The following is a 27,243-nucleotide window of genomic DNA, read 5'->3' on the forward strand; positions in this document are numbered from 1 at the left end:
GTCCACAGTTACTTTCCTCATAAAATTAACGGTCATGGAATTTTACGGTATAGAAGGCCATTCGACCCATTGCATCTGTACCAGCTCATGAAAGAGCTAAGTCCCATTCTCTAGTCCTATCTCTAGCACCCTTACAGGTGATCGCAAATTAATTTATTGCTTTGGTTTGCATAACACACCCACAGAGTATTTTGGAGATGCTTAATGACATTGAAAGTACACCATGAAAGCAAGTTACCGGCATGACTTAACAGCATCTCTTTGGCCAGAGCGCTTCAACAGGAAGTGGGTGCCATTACCATCCCCATTATGTGCCTACATTGCTGCCTCTCCCTTCCTACCCCTTTCTCCAGCCCCACGCTCCTCTCCCAACACCCTCCCCAGTCTTGGCGCCTCACCCCACCCTGATCATAATAAGGTGGCAACTATGTACCTTGGTATTTTAGATCTTGTCCCTACCAATCCAACTGAAAATCAAGTCTCAAAGTGAAATTCTACAATGTAATGTTCTGATGCAGGCTCACACGTGGGTTCCCTGCAGCAAGCACAGCCACGATTCAAATGACAAATGTTTTCCCAATAACTTTTTATAATCCTCACTTTGTCCCATTACAGGCATGGCACAAAACCTGCTTCCGCTGTGCACTGTGTGGTAAGAGTTTGGAGTCTACCACAGTCACCGACAAAGACGGAGAAATTTACTGCAAAGGTAATACCTGATATACAATCAGCGGCTCCTTATGAAAGAGAACACCAGGTGAAAGTGAAAGCTGCTCCTGGTTTTCATTATAAAGTGGTGCATTTGATACATCAAACCTGGCAGCAGTGTCCTCCTTTCTCTCCACGTTCCTTTATATGCACCAATTAATTAGCTGCAGTAAAATGCACAAATCAGTTATAAATGGGCTTGTCAGATTAACAATCAGGTCTTTGTACCTTGCCACGGATGACTCACTCTTAATACTACACATTGCAATTAGAATAAGAGAATTGCTTGAAATCAGTAATGAATATGCAAAATTACAATGTATGAATCTTTCATGATCTAGGCTTTTACTCCAGAGCAGAGCCAGTAGACATTTGTTTTAATTCTTTCAGAGGATACGAGCCTCGCTGGCTGGACCAGAATCTGTTACACATTAATAACTACCCCTTGAGAAGGTGGTAGTGAGCTGTCTTTTGAACCACTGCAGTCCCAGGGAATGTAGGGACATTCATAATGCTGTTGGGGAGAGAGTTCCTGGATTTTATTCCAGCGACACTGAAAGGACTGAGATATATTTCCAACTCAAGGTGTGTGGGGCATTAGCCTGGTAGTATTATCACTAGCTGAATTTCTGGGTTAACAGTCTAATGTTCAAATCCTGCCATGGCAGACAGTCAAATTAGAGTTCAATAAAAAAAGGAAATATAAGCATCTCCTAGTGACCATGAAACCCTTGTCGATTGTTGGAAAAACCCATCTGATTCACTAATCCTCTTCAGGGAAGGGAATCTGCCAGCCTCACCTGGTCTGACCTACATGTGACTCTAGACTCACACCAATGTGGTTGACTCAACTGCCTGAAATGGTCTAGCAAGGCACACAGTTGTATCAATTACTACTCAACAAAGAAATGAAACTGGAAGGACCACCTGGCAACGACCTAGGCATTGGAAACAACAAAGGCAGAAACAGCCCTGTCAACCCTGCAAAATCCTCCTCACTAACATCTGGGGGCTAGTGCCAGAATGGGGAGAGCTGTCTCACAGACTAGTCAAGCAACAGCCTGACACTGTCTGTTGGGGATGATTCATTGAGTATGACTATGACCCAGACATTACCATCACCATCGCTGGATATGTCCTGCCTCACTGGCAGGACAGACCCAACAGAGGTGGTGGAACAGTGGGATACAGTTAGGAGGGTGTTGCCCTGGGAGCCTTCAATATTGACTCCGGACCCCATGAAGTCTCATGGCTTCAGGTTATAGATGGGCAGGGAAACCTCCTGCCGGTTACCATGTACCGTCCTCCCTTGACTCAGTACTCCTGCATGTTGAACGACACTTACAGGAGGGTGGCAATGGCACAAAATATACACTGGATGGGGAGTTCAATGTCCACCACCAAGAGTGGCTCGGCAGCAGTACTACTGACTGAGCTGATTGGGTCCCAAATGGCATAGCCACTAGATTGTCTTTAGCACAGGGGGAGGAGACTCCACAAATATCCCCATCCTTGGTGATAGAGGAGCAAAAGATAAGACTGAAGCATTCATAGCAACCTTCAGCTGGAAGTGCCGATTGCAGAGCTCCCCAACATCAGTTACCAGTCTTCAGCCAATTCGAGTTACTTCACGTGATATCAAGAAACAGTTGGAGGCATTGGCTACTGCACAGGCTATGGACATGAAAACATTCCAGAAAAAGTACTGAAGACTCGTGCTCCAGAACTTGCCACTCTCCTAACCAAGCTGTTCCAGAACAGTTACAATACAGGTATCTATCTGGCAATGTGGAAAATTGCCCAGCTATGTCCTGTACACAAAAAGCAGGTCAAATCCAACCCAGCCAATCACCACTCCATCAGTCTATTATTTATCATCAGTAAAATGATGGAAGGTGTCATCAACAGTGCTATCAAGCAGCACCTGCTCAGTGATGCCCAGTTCGAGTTCCACCAGGATCACCCAGCTCCAGACCTCATTACAACCTTGGTTCAAACATGGACAAAAGAGCTGAATTCAGGAGGGGATGTGAGTGTGATAGTCCATCAAGACCACATTCAACTGTGAGAGACATCAAGGTGTTCTGGCAAAACTGGAATAAGTGTGTATCACGAGGCAAACTCTTTGATGGTTAGAGTCAGACCTGGCACATAGAAAGATGGCTCTGGTTCTTGGAGGCCAATCTCCTCATCTCCAGGACATCTCTGCAGGAGTTCTTCAGGGCGGGGTATTCGGCCCAACCATCTTAGCTTCATTAATGATCTTCCCTCCATCAGGTGATCAGAAGTGGGGATGTTCATGAATGATTGCACAATGTTCAGCACCATTGTAACTCCTCAGATAGTGAAACAGTCCATTCTGGATAATATCCAAGCTTGGGCTTACAAGTGGCAAGTAATATTCGTGCCACACAAATGCCAGGATATGACCATCTCAAATAAGAACAAAGAAAATTTACAGCTCAGGAACAGCCCTCCAAGCCTGTGCCGATCCACATCCACTGTCTAAACCTATCGTCCAATTCCCAAGGATCCGTATCCCTCTGCTCCCCACCTACTCATGCATCTGTCCAGATGCACCTGAAATGAATCTACCATGCCTACCTCTACTGGCAACATGTTCCAGGCACCTACCACCCTCTGTGTAAAGTACTCCCCCTTAAATGCTTCTCCTCTCACCTTGAACGCGCAACCTCTCGTTATTGAATCCCTCACCCTGGGATAAAGCTTATCTCTATCCACCCAGTCTATATCCTTCATGATTTTGTAGACCTCAATCAGGCCCCCCTCAATCTCCTTTTTTCTAATGTAAACAATTCTAACCTACTCAACTTCCATCCCAGGCAACATCCTCATAAACCTTCTCTGCACCCTCTCCAAAGCGTCCACATCCTTTTGGTAATATGATGACCAGAACTGTACACAGTATTCTAAATGTGGTCGAACCAAAGTCTTATACAATTTTAACATGACCTGCCAGCTCATATTCTCAATACCCTGTCCAATGAAGGCAAGTATACCATATGCCTTCTTGACCACTCTATCCACCTGTGCAGCCACCTTCAGGGTACAATGGACCTGAACTCCCAGATCTCTCTGCTCATCAACTTTTCCCAAGGCTCTTCCATTTACAGTATAGTTCGCTCCAGAATTAGACCTTCTAAAATGTATCACCTCACACTTGCCCGGATTGAACTCCATCTGCCACTTCTCTGCCCAATTCTCCAGTTTATCTATATTCTCCTGTATTCTTTGACAGTCCCCTTCGCTTTCTGCTCCTCCAATCTTCGTGACATCTGCAAACTTGCTGATCATACCAACAGTGCCCTCTTTCAGATCATTTATGTATATCACAAACAACAGTGGCCCCAACACTGACCCCTGTGGAACATTACTGGTCACCTTTCTCCATTTCGAGAAACTCCCTTCAACTACTACTAGTCTGTCTCCTGTTGCTCAACCAGTTCTTTACGCACCTCGCTGGAACACCATGCACACCATGTAACTTCATTTTCTCCATTAGTTTACCATGAGGAACCTTATCAAATTCCTTACTAAGGTTCATGTATATGACATCTACAACCCTTCCTAGAGACAATCTAATCACTGCCCCTTGGCAATCAATGGTATTACCATCACTGAATCCCTACTATCAACACCCTGGGGGTCACCATAGACCAGAAACTCAACGGGACTCACTCTATCAATACAGTGGCTACAAGAACAGGTCAGATTTTAGGAACACTGCAGCAAGTAACTAACCTCCTGACTGTCCAGAGCCTGTCCACCATCTGCAAGGTACATGTCAGGCAGCAGTGTGTAGTACCTTCAAAATGCACTGCAGAAATTCACTAAAGATTCTTGGAGACCACCTTCCAAACCTATAACCTCTTCCATCTAGAAGGACAAGGGGCAGCAGATACATGTGAACACCACCAGCTCCCCTCCAAGCCACTCACCATCCTGACTTGGAAATATATTGCTGTTCCTTCACTGTTGCTGGGACAAACTGGTAGAAAACCCTCTCCAAGAGCATTGTGGGTCAACCCACAGCACATAGACTGATGCGGTTCAAGAAGGCAGCTCAACACCATCTTCTGAAGGGCAACTATGAATGGGCCATAAATGCTGGCCCAGCAATATTAACGTCCCTTGAGTGAATTAAAAAAAGTCAAGATGGTGTGTGGCATGGAGGGAGCTTGGTGGTGGTGAATTGCACATTATTAGGGGCAAGGTCTGTTCAATCAGACCTTTAATCGAGACTCCTTCTGCTGTTTCAGGTGAATGTTACCATTTTTGTGGCTTTGTTTGCAATTCTGAAGCAGCCATGTTAAAAATTGATTATTTTAACTGCAATTTAGTTACACTGTTGGTTGGGGTTGCAATCTGCTGCACTTGCCTTTAGTGCAGTATGCATATATCAACATACAAACCCATGTTCTTTGCAGACAGAAAGAACATATACACACACTGTTATCTGTTTCAAGGAGAAACATGCACAACCAGTCTCTGGTCAGTTTCTCAAGGAAATGCCTTGACCAATCAGAGTCAGCCGGATTCCTGAAGAAGGGCTTATGCCCGAAACGTCGAATTTCCTGCTCCTTGGATGCTGCCTGACCTGCTGCGCTTTTCCAGCAACACACTTTCAGCAATCAGAGTCAACCTACTTGTTTCAATTAAAACAAAGTTTGGCAGCTAACTGCCAATCACCTTGCTGATATACCCTCTACGATAATGTATCTACCAATCAGCAGTCTCCTCTCATACTGTGCAAAACTATTGCTTGCCTTTACATTGATATTTCTTGCTAATGTGAGCAAAACAAACATGTTTGACAACATGTGCCATTTTCCAGCAATAACTGAAAGTTCAGCATGGCCTCAGATACTGAATGGCAATGCCAAAAGATACCCTAAACATCTTATCTTGACATTCAACACTATTATCATTATCAAACCTTTCCCCACCACCAACCTGTCACAACCTGGAAGACACTACTGAATAGAAGCCAACCATATACATAGTGTAAAAAATGAGGTCTGCAGATGCTGGAGATCACAGCTGCAAATGTGTTGCTGGTCAAAGCACAGCAGGTTAGGCAGCATCTCAGGAATAGAGAATTCGACGTTTCGAGCATAAGCCCTTCATCAGGAATGGAAGGGCTTATGCTCGAAACGTCGAATTCTCTATTCCTGAGATGCTGCCTAACCTGCTGTGCTTTGACCAGCAACACATTTGCAGCATATACATAGTGTGTCTGCCAGAACATATTACAGACTGGAATTCTGCAGCATTTAACTTCTCTGTTGACATCTCAAAGCCTTTTCAATTTCTACTCTTCATAAGTCAGCAATGTGATAGAATACTCTTCATTTGCCAGAAGACAGCATCTCCAACAATACTCAAAGTTTGACCCCAATCAGCACAAAAAAGCAGCAAACTTGGTTAACATCTCATCCACCGCTTCAAGCACTTACTCAACACACCACTGACCCTCTGTAGCAGTAGTGTGTACCAGTTACACACTACATTACAGCAACTCACGGTGGTTCTTTCACTAATATCTACCAAATTCATGAGCTCTATCATCTGGAAGGGTATGTGCAGCAGCTGTGTGGGAACACCACCTGCAAATCTCTCTCCAAGCCACTCACCTGGAAATATATTGATTTACCATCACTGTTGCTGAGTCAAAACCCCGGTGCTCCTGCCTAGCAGTAGTGCAAGTGTGTCTACATCCCAGCATCTGTCGCTGTCAGGAAGGCAACTCATCACTACCTTCTCAAAGGGTTAGCCAGCAATTAATCCCGTTCATCCTTGATTGATCAACGATACAGTGTTTGATCAGAAAGCAGGAGAAGGAGTTCCATTTTATGTTATGTTTCTATCTGACATGCTTTGTTGGGTAAATGACCCAATGGTTAAGAACAGAACAGTTGTTCTCACAGTTTTAGTTAAATAACAACAGAATAATCACATTAAACACAGGATGTGATTGACTGAGCACTTTTATGCAGTCAGTGGGCGGCACAGCGGTTAGCACTGCTGTCTCACAGCGCCCGAGACCCGGGTTCAATTCCCGACCCAGGCGACTGACTGTGTGGAGTTTGCATGTTCTCCCCATGTCTCCGGTTTCCTCCCACAGTCCAAAATGTGCAGGTCAGGTGAATTGGCCATGCTAAATTGCCACCTAGTGTTAGGTAAGGGGTAAACGTAGGGTATGGGTGGATTGCGCTTCGGTGGGTTGGTGTGGACTTGTTGGGCCGCAGGGCCTGTTTCCACACTGTAAGTAATCTAATCTAATCTTTTCAATTATTCAATGAAAGGTTAACTCATTTTTCTTAATGTTGCAGCTTGTTATGCGAGGAACTTTGGTCCGAAAGGACTGGGACATGGACAGTTTGGCGGAGCGTTACCCAGCACAGATTGAATCAATACTTTCTGTTACCTGTCTTCAACTTCTCTCCTCCCTTCTTCAACCACCCCTCACCCCCATTTAAACCAATACTCCTCCTAGGAAAACTGGGAAAGCATTTGTACTAACATATAACCATCTTCATTTTTCAAAACTCAGTCACTTTCACAGTGAAACATTTGAAATGCTGAATGCTATAAGTGGTCAATAGAGGACAAGGTCCAACATATTTACAGATCCACTGTAAAACAATGATATCAACATGGAATGGAATTAAGAACAATATAATAAAATATATTGTTGCATTCTTGTTGTTGTTATAAACTTTTGAAATTATCTATTAATCAAGCTTTGTAACTATAAATAAAGTATCATTGGAACCTAAAGAATTGGACAGCAGTCCTAACACTACTACTTTTACAACAAAGTTTATCCATTATCCAAAACTACCAAATGATTTGTTTTCACCCCATTTATCCTGTAACTTCCTAATGGTCACAGATGATTGCGGATTGTGCTGGGTTTTCTCATAGACATCCTTTTAATCAGCCAAATATCAGGAAAAATTGCTTCCTTCTCCTCCTTTAACCAAAGAAACCTTCATAACAAATTGCCTGATGTTTTCCAATTGGTGTACTCATCCTTGCTTTGCCCAGGAATGGGGTGAAGCCAAGTTTAAAGTGCAATGGCATCATAATCCATCCTTGCTCTGGTCACCCAGGAGATGGGGAGTTGCTGGGACTGTGTATTTGGGGAAGTTTGTGATCATAGTTATCTAATGCAGGCACTTATAACTTGTAGCAATTTTCAGATGGTTTATTGAGGTTGTTAAGAAGCACTTTAGATATGATACATTAATTAATGATATAAAGGAAGTTTACAACATGAAAAATGAGGTCTGATTCTGAAGCTGTTCTAGAATGGAGGAGCTGGAGCTAGATCTTCAAATGGTGGAGGTTTTTGTCCCTGTACTCTTTACAGGGAACAGTCTTAGTTTTTCATTTGGCCTAATGGCAGGGAACTCCGGGTCATCTTCAAGAAGATCATGACTCATTCTTCTGGATTCTCACAGTCTTTTTCTGTCTCTTTGTGTCTTTCTCTCACCCTTTTCTTTCTCTGTCAATGTATATTATGTTGGGGACTGACCATCTCGGCTGTATCAATTACCAGTCTAAAACCCTTCAGCCAAAGAGCAGGGCTGCCTACTCATGATACCAGGATGACTACTGACCCTTCACCCACTTCCATTTGAAGCTTCATTTTCATTCCTGCTCAGAACAAAACCCTTTTATTTTTCCAAATAGGCTTGTGTGGCACCTGACAAATCTATCATTTATATTTGCAGAAGGCTGATTACTGCTGTAACAGTTAAATGAGGTCTCATATTCCACAGGAATTAAATACAGAATATGAAAAGAATACAGTTTTAAAGGGGACCCTGATTTCCACAAAAAAAAAGTTTAGAAAGGGTTTTCAAACAGTGCTGTACATCAACAACCCAGAAATACTGGCTCTGTAAACAAAAGGAGATCTCAATTGGCTTAATCACCATAAGTGTAGGCTTATTGTCAGTAACTGACTCATCTTCAGGCACTCCCTGAAAGTACCCCAAGTGTTTGGAGATGTACATTGTGTCACTGTCTTTGGATGAGAAATTAAATAATTGCATTTAGAACACTTAGACAGATTCAAATGAGTTTCCTTCCTTAAAAGCCATTGGTGAACCAGATGAGGTTTCCCCCAACAGTTGGCAATGGTTTCATTGTCATGAGACTCTTAACCCTGTATTTTTATTGAATTCACATTTGTGGCAGGATTTGAACTAGGGTCCCCAGGTAGTACCTGAGTCTCTGGATTAACAATTCAGCGATAGTACCACACACCACTGCCTCCCCTTAAAATGTGAAACCAGGAAATCTTTCAATCCCAATAGCAGCTTCCTATGCAACCACCTTCATAACTGCTGCCTCCTTCTCCTCACTCAAACAGGAGGCAAAGTCCTATTTGAATAAAATGATAATTCACATTGCACTTTGTTTGCTTTCCACACTCAATTGTTTCAAAACTTTAAAATTAACTATAGGAAAAATTGTAATTGTAGTGATATTTTCTGATTTTATTCATGGGTTTTATCAGTGGATAAGCAGAGTGAACTCTGCTGTTTATTTAGTAGATTAGTTCTGAGCTCAGCATCATGTTTACCTGGATCTTCACTATGGTTAGGATTGTGTGAACATTCACATTGCTGAGAAAGCAGATAAAACAATGCTCTCTCCAACGTTTTCAACAATATAAGTGATAAGCAATAAAACATGACCAACCTGCTAGAACTACCATTGGCCTCAAAATGAAGAAGTCACTTTAGAATTGAAATGTTAACTCTGTTTCTCTGTCCAAAAATGCTTCCAGAGCTGCTGAGTTCCTCCAGCATTTTCTGTTTCTATTTCCAATCTCCCATCAATGATCTGCCACTTATTTGGAGACATCAATTCTCAATATTGTCTATTTTGCTCTCTACATGTTGTCCTCACACGAATCATGATGAAAACCTTTAGTATTCAAGTGTGACACTCCTCACCTCAAAACCTTCCTTCCAGCTGCCTCTGCTTTTCTCACTTTGCTCAAAATAACTACTCAAAACCAGCACTCTCTCTTTTGACGAGATATTCTGCAGCCTACTGGAACCAACATGGAATGCCAGAGAACCTCAGCTGCAAATGTGTTGCTGGTCAAAGCACAGCAGGTTAGGCAGCATCTCAGGAATAGAGAATTCGACGTTTCGAGCATAAGCCCTTCATCAGGAATAAGAGAGAGAGCCAAGCAGGCTGAGATAAAAGGTAGGGAGGAGGGACTAGGGGGAGGGGCGATGGAGGTGGGATAGGTGGAAGGAGGTCAAGGTGAGGGTGATAGGCCGGAGTGGGGTGGGGGCGGAGAGGTCAGGAAGAGGATTGCAGGTTAGGAGGGCGGTGCTGAGTTGAGGGAACCGACTGAGACAAGGTGGGGGGAGGGGAAATGAGGAAGCTGGAGAAATCTGAATTCATACCTTGTGGTTGGAGGGTTCCCAGGCGGAAGATGAGGCGCTCCTCCTCCAGCCGTCGTGTAGTTGTGTTCTGCCGGTGGAGGAGTCCAAGGACCTGCATGTCCTCGGTGGAGTGGGAGGGGGAGTTAAAGTGTTGAGCCACGGGGTGATTGGGTTGGTTGGTTCGGGTGGCCCAGAGGTGTTCTCTGAAGCGTTCCGCAAGTAAGCGGCCTGTCTCACCAATATAGAGGAGGCCACATCGGGTGCAGCGGATGCAATAGATGATGTGTGTGGAGGTACAGGTGAACTTGTGGCGGATATGGAAGGATCCCTTGGGGCCTTGGAGGGAAGTAAGTGTGGAGGTGTGGGCGCAAGTTTTACATTTCCTGCGGTTGCAGGGGAAGGTGCCGGGGGTGGAGGTTGGGTTGGTGGGGGGTGTGGATCTGACAAGGGAGTCACGAAGGGAGTGGTCCTTGCGGAACGCTGATAGGGGAGGGGAGGGAAATATATCCTTGGTGGTGGGGTCCGTTTGGAGGTGGCGGAAATGGCGGCGGATAATACGTTGTATGTGCAGGTTGGTGGGGTGGTAGGTGAGAACCAGTGGGGTTCTGTCTTGGTGGCGGTTGGAGGAGCGGTGAGAACCAGTGGGGTTTGCTTGGCTCTCTCTCTTATTCCTGATGAAGGGCTTATGCTCGAAACGTCGAATTCTCTATTCCTGAGATGCTGCCTAACCTGCTGTGCTTTGACCAGCAACACATTTGCAGCTGTGATCTCCAGCATCTGCAGACCTCATTTTTTAGCCAGAGAACCTCAGTAGAGTTTGCAATGATCAGTGGAGAAAGAAAGAGTTAACGTTTTGAAACCAGTGTGAATTCTTCAGAACTCAACATTGAGTTCAATAATTTTAGATCATAATCTCTGCCCACATGTTTTTCTGCGATTTGTTTTTGGTTTCTTTCTTTATTCCTCTTGTTTTTCTCTTAGTTACTTCACTCTGTGTTTGGACATCTGTGATTCTACCATTTTCACTTTCTCTGGACATATCTTTCACTTTGTGCCACTGTGATTCCAACCGCCGACTGGAAAGGCAGTGTATCTGTCGTGCTTGTATCTACACAACTGACACATTTCCAGTCCAGCAGGAAGTTGGAATTTGCAGTACTGTCGTTAATTTCACATTAGCAGATAAAGACGATTTAAGAAAAAGCGTAAATTGCAAGCAACTATTGTAAAATTTCACTCTCCATAGCCGGATGACTTATCCCAGCTCCCAAAATGTGAAGCGATCTTAATCTCAACCAGAGCTTATACAAGTGTTGCACTTTAAGAGGAGTCACTGTGACACACCTCACTGGGCTAGCGTACTGGAAATCAAGTCAAACCTTTGCAACTCATCACAAATGTGAAAAGATTTAACCATATGATCCAGAGCCCCCAGTTCATCTGATTGATGAGCCCCAGGTTAAATGGGTACAACACCCATTAGGTTTCTGTACTTAGCAGAAAAGCAGCTATTCATTACAAACATACCATTTTAACCAATGCAAGGAAAGAAACAAAGAATTATAATATGTAATTCTTTATAACTTATACTCTACCTTTTTGTTTAAAAAAACTCCCATATACAGAGAGATGTGGAGAGCTGAGCTAAGGCACAAATATTGTGGTGTGGGGAAGGAATGCGTGTGTGCGCGCGCGCGTGTGTGTGTGGGGCACGCATTACCACTGAACTCTTCATCCAGAGACTCACATAACATGTTTGAATCACGTCATGACAGACAGTGAAATTTAAGACAGATAAGTAGATAGATAGACTGAGCGTAGAGAGACACATGAACAAGTGGATTATGCATGGCAACTCAGGACAGATGAGATGAGAGTGGACAGTAGAGAAATTGAGTTGGCAGTGTTGAAAGTGATCCAGCGTGAGAGTGGATGTGGGTAAGATGATATGGAAGGATAGAATCAGGCTCTAAAGTTATTGAGCTCTGCGCTGAGCCCCAGAGGCTGTAGGGTTACCAAGCAGAAAATGAGTTGCAAATCCATAAAAAAAATTACCCAAGCTTCCAATTGCTTGTCACTTCAACACATCACTGTGTTCCCACACCAACCTCAGCCTTGGGCCTGCTGCAGTGCTCCAGCAAGACTCAGCTCAAAATCAAAGAACATCTTATTTTCTACATGGGGACCCAGCAGCGTCTGGGATTGAACACAGTTTGATAACCCCAGAGCTTGATCCCATCCTTCCATTTCTACAACCCCACCCCAGCCCACACCTGGTCCTGTTATATCATGGGCTGCTTTTAGCACAACCAACCCAATTTCATCAACTCTCCTGCCACATGATGTTCTCTGCTGACCTCAGCGTCCAGTATCACTTGTTCAGCTTCTCTTCTGCCCTGACCTACATCCATAATAACCTGATTTACCTACTCTTTTCATAGATCTCTCTCCCTCACTCTGGGCTCTGACTTCACTATCCACACATCTCTCCCTTTCTCGCCTTCCCGCCCCCTCACGGTCAGCATAAATACTAGTTTTTCCCTAGTTACGATCAGTTCTGACAAAGGGTTGAAACATGAACTTGAAGGCTTGAAACGTTAACTCTGTTTCTCTCCCTGCAGGTGCTGAAAAACCTGCTGAGTTTTGTCCACAATTTCTGTTTGTGTTTCAGAACTGTAGATGCTGGAGGTGTTTGTTTTAGTTTAACTGCAGTGGGATATGGATGGATTATGTAAGTGGACACAGATCTGACAATGTGTGGAAAGTGTGAAGTTGCCTATTTGGCAGAAAGATTAACAAACAAAAACTTATTTCCCAAACGGTAAAGGGTTTCAGAGCTGACAGAGATATGGATGTCCTAGTAGATGAAGTGCAGAAGGTTAGCATGCAGCTCTCGTTTAGTGTTTTACTAAACAGCTAAAAAGAATCAAGCTTTAAGATTGCATTTATTTCTAAGTATGAATTATAAAACTTGCCCATATCCATCTAGTTCTAAGTCTTTTTATTCATTACAAATAGTCAGAAAAACATTTTTATACCCTTAAGAAAAACAGTATTTTAAATGTAATTAAGTCAGTCTTGTAGCACCTCAAAAGTGCAATGCTGTTACAGCCTTATAGTTATGAAGTAAACATGGATATAAAATCATTGAATACGGATCTGCATCCTCAAAATGCAGTCATTTACAAAACAGTTGGTCCAGACAGCAACCTTATTTTGATCATTACCAAACATAAATCATGCTCAATCACACAGTGGATTCGGCTTCTCTACAGCCAACAATACTTAACTATAATATAAAGTGATGTGCACAGTTTCATATGGAATCTATTCTGGACACTTACCTCAGTCTGATGTTTTAAAGTTGCAAAATCAATTTAAGACCCTGCACAATCTCCTACTCCAGCAGTTCTGCAAGACTGTCATATTACCTTAATTCTGGGCTTCTGTACATTGTAGAATTTAAACACTCCATCATTTGTGCTCCCTCCTTCATTGACTGGACCTAAAGATATACCATTGCTGCCCTAATTGTCCTGATTTCAGATGAACCTTAAAACTTGCTTTATTCACCAAGGTTTTGATCACCTCTCTGAGAATCTCATGTAGCTCAGTTGCAAATTTCACCTGATAACACTTAACGTGAAGTGCCTTGGAATGTTTGAGTGCATGTTCTTGCTATATACGTTTTTGTTGATCATAGATGCACTGTTATTTTATGACATTAGCTCTAGATCTATATTAGTTACAAATGAAAAGTTGCTACAATGCATAATTTACTAGCAAAGAAAACCTCAAGTGGTTAGTAAGTTGAGAGTGACCATAAATCTGGACTCCGTGCAGCATTTTGTACCTTCCTCTAACAGTATACCCTCGTATACTAAATTAAATCAGCTTTACTTATGCAACAGAGAATAACAGATCACACAAGTAAAGGCAATTAATTAGTGAAATATACATCTTCAATAAACAAATAACAGCAGGCAACAACAGCTACATGAACTGTCAATTATCTGCAAATTTTCACATGTTTACACTGTTTGGCCAACAGTCCAGAATTTCTCTGGAATCAGTTAATTTTCTTTGTTGGACACTGCTGTGGGCAAATCAGGAGAAAAGTAAAAGGGATATTTCCCTTCTCATCACCCCCAAACTTCCTTCAAACATATTAGTTTAGTTAAAAATAAAAATCCAAACAGAGAAACGGAGGCTTGAATGGTCAGGATGAAATGAAGAAATCTGTCCAACCATGATTTGGAGGTGCCGGTGTTAGACTGGGGTGTACAAAGCTAAAAAATCACACACAACACCAGGTTATAGTCCAACAGGTTTATTTGGAAGCACTAGCTTTCGGAGCACTGCTCCTTCAACAGGTGGTTGTGGGGGGCACAATTGTAAGGCACACAATTTATAGCAAAGGTTTACAGTGTGATGTAACTAAAATTATACATTGTGATTTACATACAAAAGAAGTGAAACTATCATGGTCATTCTAACAGATGAGAGACTCAACAAACAATCAAGGTATTTTTCAATGTAGAGTTCCAGTTACATCACACTATAAACTTTTGCTATAAATTCTGTGTCTTACAATTGTGTCCTTCACAACCACCTAATGAAGGAGCAACGGTCTGAAAGCTAGTGTGCTTCCAATTAAACCTGTTAGACTATAACCTGGTGTTGTGAGATTTTTAACTCTGTCCAACCACAGTTGGTACCCTGTAATCACTGAGGAAGCTGGTCAAACTTTGAAATTAAAGTAATCATTTGGTCCCTAATAAGAAACCACAAACACTGTAAATCAAAAAAGTATGTATTTTTATAATAATTTAAAGCATCAAATTTGATTTTAACAATGTTATTTCATAAATGTATGAATTTGACCAATGTTTAACCACCAAAGACATCCCATTCAGTTTAGCACTGAAGTCAAGTTCACATTTAAAATATCACAGTTCCAAGCACCGAAATCACACGTCACCGGTTTCAGAATTCTACAGAAGGAAATACAATTTTTATTCTCCACCACAAAACAAAAGCTTTGCACACAATTCATTATTAAACAGCTGCAATGTTCATATTTCTCAAACAAACTGGAATTCGTTTGCTCGTGGTTGTTCAAACCCCATGCTGTACTGTCGGGTCCAGTCAGTTTGGTTCAGCTTAAACAGACCAAAACAGCGGCACTGGAAGAAATCCACCATATTCCGGAAACAGCCATGACTGCAATCAATGAACCAACATTTTAGCATCCAGCACAGCTTTGTTTCTGCAACAGTCACGATACTATCGCAAATACATCATTCCCTCCCGAAATCCTGTGGCACTACGGCTCAAGCGGAGGGAGCAGGCCCCTGGCTTGTTCATGTATTCCATGACAACACATTGTCACATTTTGAATGGACATAAAATGCAATGATAGTGACTATTGTCCCACATTCTTAAAATTCAACCCCCTTGTACACAATTCTGACATTTATTTTGTTCCTTGTTGGTATTAAAAGATAAAATAAACTTCTGACCAGGTACATAAAAAAGGGGACCAGTCAAACTATGTTCAGGGTCCTGGAATTCCATCAATTAAGGGCAATTTGGACAGATTTGAATGGGAGCACCATCAACTTTCTTAACTATGTGACTAAATTAAATCGAAACGCATTAAAACTTGAAATAAATACACTGGCTTTTTAAAATTAAAGATTACAGTTTAAAAACAAAGCAATTCACAACTTAGAAAGTGATGAGATGGGAGCAGGTGAATACAAGCTGCAATACAAAGACTAATGGGAGACTGGTGTACACGGACAATTTACCTTGGGCCAATATGGCCACTGAGGGTCAAATGATCTCCTATGATATAGGAATAAACGACCACAGCTAGGGTGCACTCAACTGAATGAGTAGAATTGAAAAATGTGGTGCTGGAAAAACACAGCAGGCCAGGCAGCATCCGAGGAGGAGAATCGACGTTTCGGGCATAAGCCCTTCTTCAGGTAGACTTATGCCCGAAACGTCGATTCTCCTGCTCCTCGGATGCTGCCTGACCTGCTGTGTTTTTCCAGCACCACATTTTTCAACTCTGGTACTCCAGCATCTGCAGTCCTCACTTTCTCCTGAATAAGCAGAATGGAAACACATCTGGAATTCACATCTGTTGTTTGCCAAGATATAGAAATCTCAAACTTAATAAAATTCCAGACTTCTTATTGGCGCACTTGATATACAACACAAAAAAATGTCTGCAGAAACTAATGGTGTGAAGTAGGTCTCCACTACTGAACAATGACTTCTAACTTCATCTAAGCGATCTTAGATTACTTAGTGTGGAAACAGGCCCTTCGGCCCAACAAGTCCACACCGACCCTCCGAAGAGCAATCCACCCAGACCCATTCCCTTCCTTTATCCCTTCACCTAACACTCAATCACCAATTGACCTAACCTGCACCTAACCTGTGGGAGGAAACTGGAGCATCCGGAGGAAACCCACGCAGACATGGGGAGAATGTGCAAACTCCACATAGACAGTTGAGGCAGGAATTGAACCCTGGTCTCTGGCGCTGTGAGGCAGCAGTGCAAACCACTGTGCCACCGTGCCACCCATGATCAGCGGATGTTAACATTTCTCTCCACAGATGCTGTCAGACCTACTGAATTTTTCTAGCAATTTTTGTTGTTTGTTTGCTTCAGATCACCAGCATCCACAGTTCTTTGTTTTAGTTGAAAAGGAGATATTCTTCCAACTCGAAGAGCAGGACTCTGTCTAACAACCAGTCAACTCAGACAGTGCAAAAGGGACTCATTCATTTTCACCCTGAAGTATTAGTCTCTACAGAAATGTTGCAATGATTTCACCTGGAAACCCAGAAACTTTCATTCACTTCCAGAGAACTACAAGAGAACCCACCCTGGTCTACATAATGTACATCTTCCAGATTAAAATCTTCACAAAAGATTTAAGTGTTGAATTTCAGCACATACCCGGATATGTCTCGAGAATCCATGTCTAGTGTATGAGGGGTCAAGGATGCTTCATCACATTTACTTTTTGATGTGTGAATAATCCCCATTGTTTCTTCTAACTTAAAATTTACCCAAAAGTCTGCATCACACTTATCACTGAAAATCATGATACAGTGAAATACTTACTTGAAAGGGTTTTGCTTAAGTCCATGATGTCGACCATTGTGCGCACGCTTGATCAGAGTGACCCTTTCACTGGTTGTCAGACCCAAATAGAAAATCTAAAAGAGGGAAAAACATCTTTTAGTCTCTCAAATATCTTTGCATTCAGTCTTGTCTATTTAAAATGAACATTTATTCAGAATGACGATTGAGTCTTTTAAATAAATCATGAGAAATCCATTGACATGCATAACAGCAGCTGTTAACCAGATTATCCCATTGAATCAGATACTGAGAGCGCAAGCGAGTCAGGCAGACAGGAGACAGAGGCAGGAGTCAGGCAGACAGAGTACCAAAGGATTGGAGAGAATTCAAGCTATAGGGAGAGGCGGAATACGCTGGAATTGTTTTCTCCGGAGGGTCAGAGGCCTTAGAGGTTTATAAAATCATGAGGGGGCATGGATAGGGTGAATAGACAAGGTCTTTTCCCTGGGGTGGGGGAGGCCAGAACTAGGGGGCACAGATTTAAGGTGAGAGGGCAAAGATTTAAAAGGGATCTAAGGGGCAACTTTTTCACGCAGAGGGTGGTGCAAGTTTGAATGAGCTTCCAGAGGAAGTGGTGGATGCTGGTACAAGTACAACATTTAAAAGGCATCTGAATAGGTATAAGAATGTTTTAGAGGGATATCGGTCACGTACTGGCAAATGGGATTAGATTGGTTTGAGATATCTGGTTGGCATGGACGGAGTTGGACCAAAGGGTCTATTTCCGTGCTGTACATCTCCATGACTCTATACAGCACCTCTGGTCATCCAGTACTGGTTAAACTGTAGAAAACTGACAAATGATCAACAATAATTTCTCAATTGGAGAATATAGGAAGGCAGTGGCGAGGGTGGTAATCCCACTGGATTAGCAATTCAGAGACCCAGACTAATGTTCGAAACACGACTTTGAAACTCACATTGACAGATGGTAAAAACTTAAAAAATTCTGGTCTAACAGGGACAGAGTAACCTTTGTTTATTGTTTTAAATACCCACCTCATTCACTAATGTTCTTTAGGAAAGGAAATCGGTCACTCCTACCTGGTCTGATCTACATGTGACTCTACACGCACAGCAATATGGTTGATCCTTAACTAATGAACAAAGAATACTACAGCTCAAGAACAGACCCTCAGCCCTCCAAGCCTGTGCTACCATATTTTGCCCTTCTAAACTAAAACTGTCTTCCCTTACAGGATCCATGTCCCTCTTTTCTTTTCCTATTCACGTATCCTTCCAGGTGTTATTTGAATGTTAGCTATTCTGTCTGCTTCCACCACCATCTCTGCCAAGAGTATCCCTGCCACCCTTCTTAAATAATGGGACAAAAATGGACTATTCTCCAGTCCTCTGGGACCTCACTTTTTTAGATTAGATTAGATTTACAGTGTGGAAACAGGCCCTTCGGCCCAACAAGTCCACACTGACCCGCCGAAGCGTAACCCACCCATACCCCTACATTACCCCTTACCTAACACTACGGGCAATTTAGCTTGGCCAATTCACCTGACCCGCACATCTTTGGACTGTGGGAGGAAACCGGAGCACCCGGAGGAAACCCACGCAGACACGGGGAGAACGTGTTGTGGCTATAGAGGATACAAAGATGTCAGTCAATGATCCAGCAATTTGTCGTCTTGCTTTCCTCAATATTCTGGGATAAGAAAAAAAAACTCTTTAAAAAGCCAAGCAAGTCATTGAGTTAAAGGGCAGTTGAAATGAGCAATAAATGCCAATGGTGTATACATCACAGGAATATAATAAAAGTCTCTCAATGCATATTTTATGCAACTTATAAGTTTATTTTTCTATTTTTAGCTTCAAGAAGAATATAACATTTTTATTGTTAGAAGAGAGAGGTGGCTGAGGTTCTATTATTGATTTTCTGAATGTTAAGCTCAACAATAGAGTGAAAAAGTGACACTGAGGCCAATGGCATGTGATGATCGACCAATAAATCGACATCCTTGTTTTCAGCCCAATGAACATTGCATTTGGCTCGTGACTGGAACGTACAGATGACAAGAAAAGTTAACAGCTAACCTCAAAGAAGATAAACTCTCCCAAAAAAAGGGCATTTATTAGTCATAAGCAATCCTGTACCAGTAAGATGAAGGACACTGAAGAATTCCAATTAAATATTACTGAATGCACTTATTAATAAAAAAAACTGAAGGTATAGACAACTATTAATTCTTTCCCGGTAATAGCTGATATTTTGCCAAACACTCTGGGCCATTTACATTTGGCTGTCCTTAAAGATTTAGCGATGAGACACGTGCTTGTATAATGTTGAAACAGACTGTGCCATGGGCAGCAATTGGTTACGAATCATTTGAACAAATTGTTTACCAAACTTGACTTCATGTCTTTATGAAGCGTAAAACATTAAATCATATTTAAAAATACTAATCACACCATAATTACAACAGGGAAAAACAGCAATTAATTCATTTGATTGTATAGGTATAATTCTTAAAATGCAAAAAAAAATTGCATTGGAATGCTTTCATGCGCGTATGTAATGTATATTAATACATGTCAATAACTTTTATCTAATATTTGGCATGGGGTTAATTCCTGAAACATTGCCCACTTCACAATCATTTAAGTAAAAGATCACCATAGGAGCATCACAAGGAGAGGTTATTGAACAGTCATATTATACAAATGCAATGTCATGTCTAATCCAGCATTAATATCTTTACCTGATAGAGCTGGTTTAATAGGAGGAATGTCACCCATGAAGAATGGAACACTACAAGTAGAAAAATCCATATTATCCATGGAGAGCATGAAATTATTTGGGTCAGGAATAGCCATAGTCCATCCTTCTCATAGCTAGTTGAACAATGCATGGACCAGTCTACAAGAATAAAACCATTTATGATTATTTCTTGAAATGCTCACAAGACAAGTATTTGGTACACCCAAGCCTTGACACAATAATCAAATTTTAATTATTAGCTGGCTAGACTTAATCATCAGTATATCATGTCTATTTCCGAACTGAACTGCAAAGTCCCCGAGAGCATTTTGCTTTCAGGAGTACAAGCAATTAAGATTTCATATTAGGGTTAGATAATGCACAGTCAGCACCCTCATGAAAAATATCTTCCGGTAGAATCCAGTTAAATATACAGTATAAAATTTTAAACATACGCTTGGGCACACTAGCACTGCATGCGAGAAAATCCATGTAAAATGCAACAGGTTCAAATGAAACATAATATAAAACAAACTGCTGCAAATGCTGGAGATCTGAAACAAACAAAAGCAGAAATTGCTGGAGAAACTCAACAGCCCTGGCTGCACCTGTGGAGAGAGAAACAGGATGAACTTTTCAAGTTGGAACAAATTACCGCAGATGCTGGAATCTATTCTGAAAACACACTGGAGATCATGGCAGGTCAGACAGCATCCATGGTGAAAGAACAAACTAATGTTTCAAGTTCAGATGACTCGTCTTCGCTTGCTCTCTCTCCATGGATGCTGTCTGACCTACTGTGATCTCCAGTGTTTGTTGTTTTCAGTCAACATTGTTGACAATGTTAACCATTTTCTCTTCACAGATGCTGCCAGACCTGCAGAGTTTCTCTAGATTAAGAACGGGTGCTTATCATTTATTGGCTTGAAGACAACACTGACCTGTAGGGCTCCAGTGGTGCAGGGGTTACCTATCCTTGAGCCAGGAGGTCTGGGTTCAAGTCCCACCTGCTCCAGAGATGTGTAATAACATCTGAGCAGCTGGATTAGAAAATATTTACAACATTGTCCTGATAATGTTACATGAGCAAAGCAGAGTCAAGTGGGAATGCTACCACTAAACCAAAGGCTTGATGTCACCTGGTTGGAGGGGTGAAGATGGTCATTGTCTCAAGGATTAGAAATTAATCAATTGGGACTCAAACAAAACAAAATTTTCTTTTCAAAGGTTTGTGAATCTTTACTATTTTCTATCATATAGGATTTTTGATGCTTGTTCATCAAGTCTATTCATGAATGGGAATCTTACAGAATGAATGGATCAGATAAAGCTCTGCAGCCTTGCTCCATCTGTTGAGAATACTGGAGGACAATTAAACAAACTAGAGGAACCGACTCCTAAAATTATCCTCATCCTCAGTAGTGGGGGAACAACAAAGCCTTTGTTGTAACCACCTTCAACTAGAAGTCCCAAGTGGCCAATCCACCTCACAGCCCCGTCTTGAGATCCCCAGCACGACTGATGACAATCTTTAGGCAACTTAATTGATTTTACATGAAATCAAGATATGGCAGAAGACAATGGATACAGCAAAGACTATGAGCCCTATCAATATCCCAAATGTAGTACTGAAGAATAATGATCCTGAATTAGCTATGCTTCAAGTCAAGCAACATCACTTACACTTATCAAAAAATGTAGAATATTTCACCAAACATGCTCTGCCCAAGAGAAAAATCAGGCTAAAAGAAAATCCTGTCAATTACTACTTCAGACAACTCTCAGTTATCAGCAAAGTGATAGGAACTGTTGTGAACAGCGCTATCATGTTGCATTCACAGCAATAACCTGCACACCAATGCCCAGTTGGATTCCACCAGCTGTTCATCCTCAAAACTCTTTACATTCTTGGCTCAAACATGGACCAGTGGGATGAACACAAGAGGTGGAAAGAGAGGGACTACCTTTAAGATTTGACTGAATTTGGCATCAAGAAACCTTAGCAAATCCAGTCAACAGGAAGCAGGAGGAAACTCTCCACAGATCATACTCATACCTAGTGCAAAGGATGGCAATTATGGATGCTGAAGGTCATCCAGCTAAATGGAGGATATCTCTGCTTAAGAAGCTCAGAATAGAGTCCGAGGCCCAAACATCTTATAGGATATAGAACATCACAGCGCAGTACAGGGCCTTCGGGCCTCGATTTTGCACCGTCCCATCAAACCAATCCGAAATCCATCTTGCCTACAATATTCCATGCTCATCCATATGTTTATCCAATGACCACTTAAAATGCCCCTAAAGTTGGGGAGTCTACTACTGTTGCAGGCAGTGTGTTCCACGCCCCTACTACTCTGAGTAAAGAAACTACCTTTGACACCTGTCCTATACCTATCACCCCTCAATTTAAAGCTATGTTCCCCCCGTGCTAGCCATCACCATCTGAGGAAAAAGGCCCTCGCTGTCCACCCTATCTAACCCTCTATCTTGTAAATCTCAATTAAGTCACCTCTTAACCTTCTTCTCTCCAATGAAAACAGCCTCAAGTCCCTCAGCCTTTCCTCATAAGACCTTTCCTCCATACCAGGCTACATCCTAGTAAATCTCCCACCTCTATAATGTGGTGACCGGAACTGTACGCAATACTCCAAGCGCAGTCGCACCAGAGTTTTGTACAGCTGAAGCATGACCTCATGGTTTCAAAACTCAATCCCTCTACCAATAAAAGCTAACACACCGTATGCCTTCTTAACAGACCTATCAACCTGGGTGGCAACTTTGAGGGATCTACATACATGGATATCAAGATCTCTCTGCTCATTTACACTACCAAAAATCTTACAAAAGTTGAGTACTCTGCATTCCTGTTACTCCTTCCAAAGTGAATCACCTCTCACTTTTCTGCATTAGACTTCATTTGTTACCTCTCAGCCCAGCTCTGCAGCTTATCTATGTCCCACTGTAACCTACAACATCCTTCGGCACTGTCCACCGACCTTCGGGTCATCCGCAAATTTACCAAATCATCCTTTTACGCCCTCATCCAGATAGTTAATAAAAATGACAGACAGCAGTGGACCCAAAACCGATCCTTGCTGTACACCACTAGTAACTGAACTCTAGGATGAACATTTTTCATCAAACACCACCCTCTGTCTTCAGCTGCTTCATCATAACGCCAGAAGTGGGGATCTATGCTAATGAATACACTATGTTCCATTCGTGACTCAATAGATAATAGGCGCAGGAGTAGGCCATTCGGCCCTTTCAGTCAGCACCACCATTATGATCATGGATGACCATCCACAATCAGCATCCTTTTCCTGCCTTATCCCCATAACTCTTGATTCCACTAACTTTAAGAGCTCTCTCCATCTTTTTCTTGAAAGTATCCAGAGACTTGGCCTGCACTGCCTTTTGGGGCAGAGCATTCCATATATCCACTACTCTCTGGGTGAAGAAGTTTCTCCTCAACTCTGCTCTAAATGACTTACCCCTTATTTTTAAATTGTGTCCTCTGGTTCTAGAATCACCCATCAGCGGAAACATGCTTCCTGCCTCCAGACTGTCCAATCCTTTAATAATCTTATTAGATCCCTTTGACACCGAAGCAATCTATGCTGATATGCATCAAAACCTGAATGTTCTGACTTTAGTCGACTGTTGGGAAGGAACGTCCACAACCACACAGTTGTCAGGCAATGACCATCTCCATCAGGAAAGAATCTAACCTTCTCACCTTGATAGTCAGTGGCATTACCATCACAATCTCTCACTAGCAATTTCCTGGTTACTACTATTGAGAAATCAAACTCCCCAACCACATCAATGCTGTGACTATAAAACTGCTTGAAGCTGGGAAATCTGCAGCGAGTTTCTCTCTTTCTGACTCGCCAAACTGTGTCCTCTATTTTCAAGCTGCACCAGCTACAAGAGGAGAAACTCAACAAGTTCAACATCAAAGCAAAGGAGCCTGCAGCACCTTGTCCATTAACTTAAAGATTCACTCCCTCCCACGACCAGCCCTCATGGCAATGGCGCTTACCAGCTACAAGATGCACTAGAGCAACTCAAGAAGTTGCTTTCGATTGAACTTTCCCAAATGAAAACTTCTCCCATCTCGAAGGGCAAGAACATCAGAAAATATAGGAAAAACATCAACAGGTTCTTCTCCAATCATACAGCATCCAGATTTGGAACCACACAGTTCCTTCACTATGTCTCGAATTCCCTCCCTAAAAGCAATGGTGGGTATACTCAAATTACTTGCAACAATTAAAAAAAAGCTCACCGTGCCTTCAAGGAAGGCAATTTGGGATTGGCAATAACTGCGGACATTAGAAACTAATGGAAGTGAACTGAAGGTTATGAGGAAATGCTGGGAAGTGAAGTTAATGGAGAAGCTCAGATATGATCTTATTAGAGATGAAGCAGGTGTACAAACACACACACACACAAACCAATTCAGATGAATGGATTATTCAGCCACTCAAACCTGCTGCCCCATTCCATAATATCATGGCTTATCTGACTGTGGCCTCAACACCACATTCACACTGATCCCAATAACAATGGACCCCTTTGTTGTTATTAATCTATCTACCTCTGCCCTAAAGATATCCATAGTGCTTTGGCGACTTCCAAAGAGTTTGAGCCTTATGAGAAAAAAAACTATTTTCTGTCTTATATGAGAAACTCCTTATTTTTAAACTGTTCTAATCTCTCTTGCAAGAGGAAACATCCTTTCAGCATCCACCCTGTCAAGTGCCCTCAGGACCTTCTATGTTTCAATAAGATCACAGCTCAGTCTTCTGAACTTCAATGGATACAAGCCCAGCCTGCCCAACTTTTCCTCATAACACTCCCATCCCAGGAATCGGTTGTATAAGCTTATTCTGAACGATCTCTAACACGTTTATATCTTTGAAGAAGGATACTAAACCTGTACACAGTACATTGGATGTGATCGCCTACACCTTGTTCAAATAGAGCAAAACTTCCCTAATTTTATATTCCATTCCCCTTACAATAAATGCCAATGTTCCACTTGCTTCTGGATTTTGCTATATACCAACACATGATTCATGCTCCATGACACCTAGACCACTTTCTACTTCACAGTTCTACAATCTCTCCCCATCTAAACAATGTGTTTTAACCTTGCTGCCAATAGGACATGTACACATTCTTTCATATGCTCATCTGCCAAACTTTTATCTAGTCACTTAACATTCTATAACCCTTTGCCAACTCCCTGTGTCCTTTTCGCAACTAATTCCATATATATTTTTGTAACATCAAATTTAGCAACTACATATTCAGTCTCTTCATAGTTATTATGATAAAATGTAAATAGTTGAGGCCCCAACACTGCTTCCAAGAGCAAGGTATAACCCACTTCTGCTCATATTTATGTTATGCTTAAACTCTCAGGGACATGTGAAACCCCTGATTAGAGTACTGCATTTAAATTACCAAATATTGGATTTTATATGCATCAACTAACAAACAGATCTTGAAGTTAAGTCAAATTACCAACAGTTTAATTGCAAGAAATCGTTTAAAAGATGGTGTGAAATTGCACAATTATTTCACAATATTAAGCAGACATCTTTTTTCTCAAAAAAGTCAAAGAAAAGGTATAACCATAATCTTAGAGAGTAAGGAAGCTCTGGCTTAAAAAAAAAGTCTTGGCAATTTATATTGTCACTGATTTCATCATTTTTTCTAATCTGTGCACCAAAGAACAAAAGGCACAAACTCTCCAATCGTAGGCAGCAAGGGATTTAAAAAGTCATTGTCATTCAGATAGGAGGTAATTGATGGGAGGAATGGAAATGCACTCTTGGTAGGACAACAACAACAACAAAAAAAAAGTCGCTAAAAAGAGAAACAACGTCAAAGAATTTTGTCTTGCACTCATCAGGACTGATACAAGAATCCAGGCTTGGAGGGGGAACGGCAACTTAGAGTGTGAGAAGAGGGCGCTGATTGGTTGGATCATTCCATACACTGCACCTTTTTCATGGAGGGAAGGACCGTGAAGACTGCCAATGCCTGATGCATTCCTCATGGCAACACCCTGACCAATTGGAGTCAACCTGGCTGGGCTGAATTATTTTCAGATGATTGCTGGTTAACAGTTCCTATTGTATCACGATGCCAACCATGTTCAAACAGTCAGCACCACTACATTCTGCACAAATTAGTGTGCCCTTTCCAACCACGGTTTCTTGCGAGTTAATCCTGATGAATGCAACATGAAATGCTTTGGCTTTGTGTCTTTTTATCAACATTTAAATGAATGGACATCACCAAGACAGCATAGGATCACCTGAATATGATAATTCTGACACAGTGCCACTGAGAACAAAATTGATCTTATACACAATTTCAAGTTTTCTGTTTGCCTTTTGTACAAGTCTATGACAATTAGCACTTATTTACACTGCATGAGATTCAAATTGAACATTTTAATAGAATTCTTTCAAACAGAAAAAAGAACCTTGGAAAAAAATCACTTACAGACAATAGTTCCATAACCCATCCAGCCAACTACTGTAAACAGGAAAAACAGGAAGCTAACAAAATACCGTTGATTCAATGCACCTAGTTAAAAAGAATAAAATTTGTGGTGAAATAACTCATAACAAGCAACTCACGTATTAATTTCAAGTAGATTCCAACCCCGATGGGATAGTGATTAATATTGCTTAACAATTATTAGAACACACAACCTTCTTCTCCTTCTAAAATCTTCAACATAGAAATTTATTCAATGTACACTGAATATTAAACAATACAAAACAATGATCTAAAACAGCAAGGCTTCAGCAAAGAAAGATCAGTGCTGGAGTCAAAGGAACACCTTTCACATTTGCAAGTCGACTGAAATATTCTTGTTCTCAAGTGGCAAAGATTATTGGATTCTAAGGTTTAAACTAGCACACTGAATGATAGGGAGAATATTATTTATTTATTACTTAATTAAAACATGATAAAAGGTGGGAAGGCAAGTGATGTGTTACAGTTACAGAATGTGGGAGATTCTGGATGCCAGTGTCACAGACACATCCGTGAAAATCTACATGTCGACAGCTCATGCAGCTTCAGTTCAAAGTTTGAGCTGGAAGCTAAACTACAGAGAATATGGCACATTAGGGAGGGGAAGTGTCATCGGGACCCTGTACTGCAGGAAGCGAGCAATTTAGGTCCCA

At 41.7% G+C, this 27,243-nt stretch overlaps 2 protein-coding genes across 2 annotated transcripts in view; one reads left to right on the forward strand and one right to left on the reverse strand.

Moving 5' to 3' along the window:
• Positions 1-7,389, forward strand: part of csrp3 (cysteine and glycine-rich protein 3 (cardiac LIM protein)) — a 39,492-nt gene extending 32,103 nt beyond the window's left edge. Inside the window, exons 5-6 of the mRNA XM_060838622.1 lie at positions 616-709; positions 7,062-7,389. Of these exons, the coding sequence (XP_060694605.1) occupies positions 616-709; positions 7,062-7,138 (171 nt within the window). The 3' untranslated portion in view covers positions 7,139-7,389. The remainder of the gene's footprint in view (positions 1-615; positions 710-7,061) is intronic.
• A 7,422-nt stretch (positions 7,390-14,811) lies between these two features.
• Positions 14,812-27,243, reverse strand: part of LOC132824280 (palmitoyltransferase ZDHHC13-like) — a 57,687-nt gene continuing 45,255 nt past the window's right edge. The window contains exons 14-17 of the mRNA XM_060838624.1: positions 26,552-26,635; positions 20,025-20,182; positions 17,293-17,387; positions 14,812-15,368 (exon numbers count right to left, since the gene is read on the reverse strand). Of these exons, the coding sequence (XP_060694607.1) occupies positions 15,230-15,368; positions 17,293-17,387; positions 20,025-20,182; positions 26,552-26,635 (476 nt within the window). The 3' untranslated portion in view covers positions 14,812-15,229. The remainder of the gene's footprint in view (positions 15,369-17,292; positions 17,388-20,024; positions 20,183-26,551; positions 26,636-27,243) is intronic.

Source organism: Hemiscyllium ocellatum, chromosome 18 (genome assembly GCF_020745735.1).
Source record: "Hemiscyllium ocellatum isolate sHemOce1 chromosome 18, sHemOce1.pat.X.cur, whole genome shotgun sequence".
Taxonomy (NCBI): Eukaryota; Metazoa; Chordata; class Chondrichthyes; order Orectolobiformes; family Hemiscylliidae; genus Hemiscyllium; species Hemiscyllium ocellatum.